This window comes from Hyposmocoma kahamanoa, unplaced genomic scaffold (genome assembly GCF_003589595.1).
Source record: "Hyposmocoma kahamanoa isolate Upper Pololo Valley unplaced genomic scaffold, ASM358959v1 211, whole genome shotgun sequence".
Lineage (NCBI taxonomy): Eukaryota > Metazoa > Arthropoda > Insecta > Lepidoptera > Cosmopterigidae > Hyposmocoma > Hyposmocoma kahamanoa.
In genome coordinates this window covers 5645909-5652076 of record NW_020653732.1, presented here as the reverse complement: position 1 = coordinate 5652076, position 6168 = coordinate 5645909, and the positions used below count along the sequence as shown (strand labels likewise).

General features: G+C 34.5%; 1 protein-coding gene across 1 annotated transcript in view; it reads left to right on the top strand.

Moving 5' to 3' along the window:
* LOC113227534 (NAD kinase 2, mitochondrial) overlaps positions 1-3773 on the top strand; it is an 8727-nt gene extending 4954 nt beyond the window's left edge. Inside the window, exons 7-8 of the mRNA XM_026460474.1 lie at positions 1009-1143; positions 2410-3773. Of these exons, the coding sequence (XP_026316259.1) occupies positions 1009-1143; positions 2410-2528 (254 nt within the window). The 3' untranslated portion in view covers positions 2529-3773. The remainder of the gene's footprint in view (positions 1-1008; positions 1144-2409) is intronic.
* Positions 3774-6168: the final 2395 nt, after the last annotated feature.

The window sequence follows — 6168 nt, the reverse complement described above, 5'->3', positions numbered from 1 at the left end:
CAGGCGTGCAGTAGATAAGAACAGCGCGACCATACGACGATTTCAAATAAATCCGGATAAAGCTTTATGAAACTTGTTAGCGACACGAGTTAAGTTTTTAGTTGTGAAATGGTAAAATTTGAGAAAGTTTAAATTCTTTAGCATGTTGTGTTTGTTTTACATAAATAAAAAAAGATACTTCCAAAAAGCAGCCTGCGAACATTAGAATGTCTGAGGGGTAGGCGGGGTTGGTGGGGAGCTAACGGCTTATCAACATCGCGCCAGCCGCACGCTGCTCGTATGAAAGTTTCTCACGTTTTGTTCCAAAATTCTAGTTTTTCATTTCCACCGATAACAAAACTGTTTTACTTTTCTAAATGCATCGCGTATATAACCAGAAATAAGTGCCATATATTCTTGGTAACTCATTAGTGATGCATCACTTATAAATATCAACTCTCGTTTGCACTGAAATTACAAATTAGAAAGATGAAATAGTACAGCGCCAACAACTGACCTGTGTGTACGTCTCCGTATATTCCAAAAATATTTTGTATTTAATAAAATCTCTAACAATGGCGTGCTGTTCTATTCAGTGGTGTGGGAAAAACAGCAAAACATCCAATTACAAAACAAACGTAATCAAATTTCATCGGTAATTAAACGTTAAATATGTGATTTTGCAATTTTCGTTCATTATAGCAAAGCTCAAGTTAACTGGTCGATTTGAAGTGAAACAGTTGACGACACCCGTCAATTGTTTCGCATTCGGGCTGGCCAATCGGAGCGCAATTGTATGCACATCAATGATATGGCAGAATAGTTTTCAAACAAATTAAATGACATTTCGTCTCTATTTCTGGTTATATACTCGATGTCTATATACTTTCTTTTTACTGTTATGGACAGGCGTGTAGTTTAACATCAATCGCACGACTGTTCGTCCCGTCTCTTGATATTATAAAAAATTGCTTGTTGCGGATCTTATTTATTGGGTTTCAAACGGCCTTTTTACCGTTGTGTTTTCTTTTTCTACAGATTCCGAATACCTGGCGTACTCAGTCCGTGAGTACATTACGTTCGAAGAATGGCCTGCGCCCAGAGGACTACGGGTTCGGGACAGAGCCACCTCTGTGAAGGTCAAATCGCACTGCGTAGACGCAGGTGAGTAAACTTTTGTTAGTTATGTTAGTGGTGACAACGGGTAATATACACAGTTTTGTTCTTTGTAGTCCAACTATTTTTTGGTGTCATTTGGATTTCGTAATTCATTTCAATGTTTTATGAAGTGAAATTCTTATATTTATGTTATTGAATATCATAATGCTTGCACTAGCATCATATCCATATTTTTTCTTATGAAAATACTGCGATAATAAGATTATTTTTTCGCTGCAGGCCATTCGGTCGGTCATTAATTATCGGAACGGAACAGCGATATTTCCTCGCGCTCTATTCCACTTACTACTGCTTACCTTTTGTGTAAGCGCAGTACTGTGTATATTACTGCAGTTGATAAATGCTATCGATTTTGATGACGTTTAATTTTATTGTCATTAAATATCATAGGTTGTAATAGTTACAGTAGGAAGGGACGTAAAAATGAATTTATTTGTTACATACATACAGTACAAATTAAATATACAAATTTACAATATTAAAAAAGCTGAAACTAAATATATAAATTAATAAATATACATATAATAATTAGTAACTGCCTCTGTGGCCGAACGGTTACCATGCCGGACTGCCATGCAGAGGTCGCAGGTTCGATTCCCGGGCCGGGAGAAATATTTGTAAGGCCTAAATTTATTTCTCTCGTGAGTTTCGGTGTACTTTGTTGTTGTCTATGTGTGTGTTCATGGCACCCGTGATACAGGGTTTCCCTATTGCGGGCTATGTTGAGTGTGTGTGCGTTATAAATTAGTACTTCCTAATTTTGCGGGTTCTTTAATTTCCGTCAATAATTTTTTAACGCATTGATATTAAAATAAAAAAGGTTTTAATATTTAAACAACAGGAGGAGTATAAATTACTCCTAGAGAACCGCACCATACGCGCATCCTTAGTGACTCCTTTATTTTTATCGATAACGAGTTTGCATGTGAGTAGCGTACGCTCAACACTATTAAGGGGGATAGAGCGCAATATCACAGTCCCGCTCCGATTATTTATGTCCTAGTCTGCTTCGAGTAAATATTCTTACTACATTTTGTTATTATTATTGTTGTAACAAAGACCGAACAACAGCTCGATAAAAATAGAAAGAAAAATTCGTTCGATTAGACTGGACTCGAGCCAGTGTGTGTTGCCACACCTGGGCCGCCGCTCTTACCAACTGAGCTACCAAGTCTGTACAGATCGTTTACAATTACTTGTATTTCTTTGTATATGTTTTTATAAAATACCATAGCAATTTTATGTTTCCAGGTCTCGTAATAGATGGTAGCGTCTCATTTCCATTCAACGACGGTACAGAAGCATTACTAGAGATCCACCCCGAAGATACTCTTATGACAGTTCACATGGATGACGCGTTACATCACTGAAGATATTGAAAGTTACTAGTAGGAACAAGTGAAATTTATTTGGTACATTAGGGAATAAACCTGCAGCTTTCCAAGACTTATTTCTATTGTGTCTTTTCAGAATATCTGAATTAGTTATACTACTAAATACAATTCCAACTGCTTCATACAACAGTGGCTTAATTAAAAACACCTAATTTATCATGAAGATGTTTTAAACAAGAGTAAATCGTATTTGGCGTGGAAAGCCGATAAATCCTATATTAGTCCAATGTTGTCTTGTGATTATTTTAACTAATGGAAAGCTCGGGGGTTTTTTTATCGCTTTGGCAATAAAATTTAGCACATAGCAACAATAACAAACAATTATAGCTGTGTAATAAGTACGAAAACAACTGCTTTGGTACAGGCCGCTATTCTTGAGAAGCGGCGAATTGTAATAAAGCTTGTGTCTTCGTCATGTTAAAGAAAGTACGTTGAAAGGCGAGCAGGCAGTTGCGGAACTACAATATGACGTTAGGTTTGACTGCGGAGTGTTGTTTACTCCGCGAACTATAGTGAAAATTTTAACAGTATCATTTATATCTATTATGAAAATAATTTTGACTCATTAAAAACTCACGGGTTAAGTCAAACTGAAAATAACTTCACAATGTCGTAAACACAAACGGCTGTTTGACAAACATCCGTGTGTCTTTTGACTCGATTGACACTAGTAAGACCAAGTGAAATAAAAAAGCCCTATAGCGAACAAAGCGGAATTCGTTCCTTCCAGTTGTTGTTGGTCTTACACAATCAGTTGTTTGACAAGCAACCGTGTGACTAGTCCTGATTGACAATAGTAGGATCAAGTGAAATAAATAACACAGTAAGAAATAAAGCAGAATTACTAAAAACACGTTACATCGAATTTTTGTTGGTCTTACACAATCGTTTGTTTCACAAGCATCAGTTTGTGTTTTGCATCAATTGACACTAGTAGGACCAAGTGAAATAAATAAGGCACGGTAGGGAATAAAGCAGAATTCTTAATAATACGTTAAGTCGAGTTTTTTTTGGTCGTGAATGTAACTATAGAATCGACTTAATGGGACTATGTATGGTCAATTATTATCGTAGTTATATTCGACTTACAGAAATATCGTATATTGTAATGTCAACTACAGGTAAATATGTACAAATTACTTTAGTAAACTGCAAATTTCAACGTTATGTGAAATGACATAATGTATAATTTTGACACATTATATATACTTCGGTGCGGCTGATGATACCAGTACCAATACTTATAATAGTCAACTGTTGGGCGCAGGCATCTATAAAACTGGGAGAAATGAAAAGTTACGTATGTTTGGTATTTTGAATTTAAGTAACATAGTCTTCATGACGTTCTTACTTTTGTTACAAATTACGTTTTGTTGTATTAGACTGTATGTTTTATAAAAGTATTCTAAAATATGCCTTACGGCTGTGATTGTGCGGCACTTGTGAGTCTGCTTATTATTTCTCTTTGGATATATTTATGTAAATATTTCATAGTATAAGACTGTATATTACATTATAAACCTGTGAATTTCAAAAAAGGAATAATTTAGAAATTTCAAGTATAATTTTTTTACACTACATTGTAGTTCCGTTGCTTGTTTTAAATTTAGAAATTAATAAAAAAAAAAGTTCGATACTTAAATTTATACGTATATTCGTGTACACAAATGTTTTCTGATTTTAAATCCGACAATTTTAGACAATTTTTTTTCGTATTTATGAATGAAATTGGAATTTTTATAACAATAATACTAACCTTCCTTGTCATAACTAACTTAATCGATATTTTTGTGAAGCTGAGTTTTTAAAATATCTGTGAAACGAGATTTTCAACCCCCTATAAGCGGTTTTTTGATAGCTTATTTAGTTTCAGATTTTATTGTGATACAAAATCAGCGTAATTGACATTTTTCAAAGAAAAAAAACTTTGTGCTAATTAGCACTTAAAGTTTTTACTTTACTTAGCAAGATATCGCGAAAGTTACGACGAAAGTAAAGACGATTTAAGTTGACTGTAATATATTGGCAATAGGTTACTGGTGTACACGAGTAATGCCATTAATCACTAAACAGTGATGGTTTCTTACGGAAGTACATTTCAAAAGTGAACGTCCCTTTTGATCTTTGTTAGTTTGTACAAAAAGTTCGTTAAATATGTGGTAGCAATGTATAACATCTATGTGGTGTGCATTATAAACAAAATTACCATGTTTCGCTATCGACAGCTACCTGTATCTTGATTTGTTGCGGCGTTTCCATTGTTACTCATTTTTCTGGGAAAGATAGACAATAGAGTAATTATGATGATCATTCGAAAAGCTGTCTTAGGCCCTAAGACAACGGCATTCAGCGGGGCATTCAAAGTTGGCGCGTACATAAACACACGTTTGCACGTAGTGTACGCGCAAACCGAATTTGTGATTTTATTCATAATAAAATATCGTATAATATATAATATTCTGAATATCGATACCTCACACGTAAGTTGATGTGAGTCAAAATACCCTTTTTTGCACTTTAATATATCTTTTTTTATGTGTATTATAGGTTCCATGTTTAAAACTGAACACTAAAGGCCCATTTAGACGGAGAGAGTTTATCATACGATTCGTGACGAAAAATTGTACGCGATTGTCGCAAACAATAATCTCCATAAGATTATCGTATCATAATGTTTACATTCAGGCAAGAACTATAATCACGCTTACGAAGAGAAGAAATATATAGTAAGAAGATTCTTGCTTATGAGTTTTCGACTTGTCTAAACACGAGAATTGCCATTCGAGTTCAGTGATTACGGCGGTATTGACTATGGATACATCAAAATGACGCAAAAATCATTCAGATTTGGAACTACTGCTAATATTAGATTCATTACACTCGTAGTGCACTTTATAGAAATATATTATTTTTTTAAATTTTATAACATTCCTTAACCCGACATGTTTTTTCGTTCTCGTTTCATTAATTCTCGTCTTAGAAAAGCAGTGATAATCAAAAAATCCTGGCGCTCTGTACTCATTGGTAGCAAATAGTTGGCACACAAACTCGAAATACGATTTTTGGTTTCAAGTTCTGTTTACATGGAGAAGTTCAATATTCAAAGGCGAGGCGATTATCGCTTACGTGGAAGGGCGATAATCGCGAATGTTTAGACTAGGAAAGTTATTTATATCCTTTCGGTAATCGTATGTTCGAGACGAGAAACTCTCTCCATCTAAATGGGCCTCGCTCAAAGAAGCGAATTTTTATAACGATATTGTACATAGCATAATGCACTTTATGGTCAATTGTGTATCTCTCTCTCGCCCATGCTCGAGAATGCTGGCGCATTCCGCGAAAGATTTTGGCTCATATCTAGTTTATACTTTACATAATTGATCACAAAGTTCTTTGTGCTATGTACAATATCGTTACACAAATTCGCTTTCATTACGTTCTAAATTGAGCCTAAGTGATTTATTTACTTTTAAATGTCACCCATAATATACATAAATAAGGATATATTTAATTTTAAAAGCAAATAATGGTATTTTGACTTACTACAACTTACTTGGGAGGTGTCGATGTAGCTGTGTAATAAGAAAAATATTTATATTTAACAAATTTGGTTTGC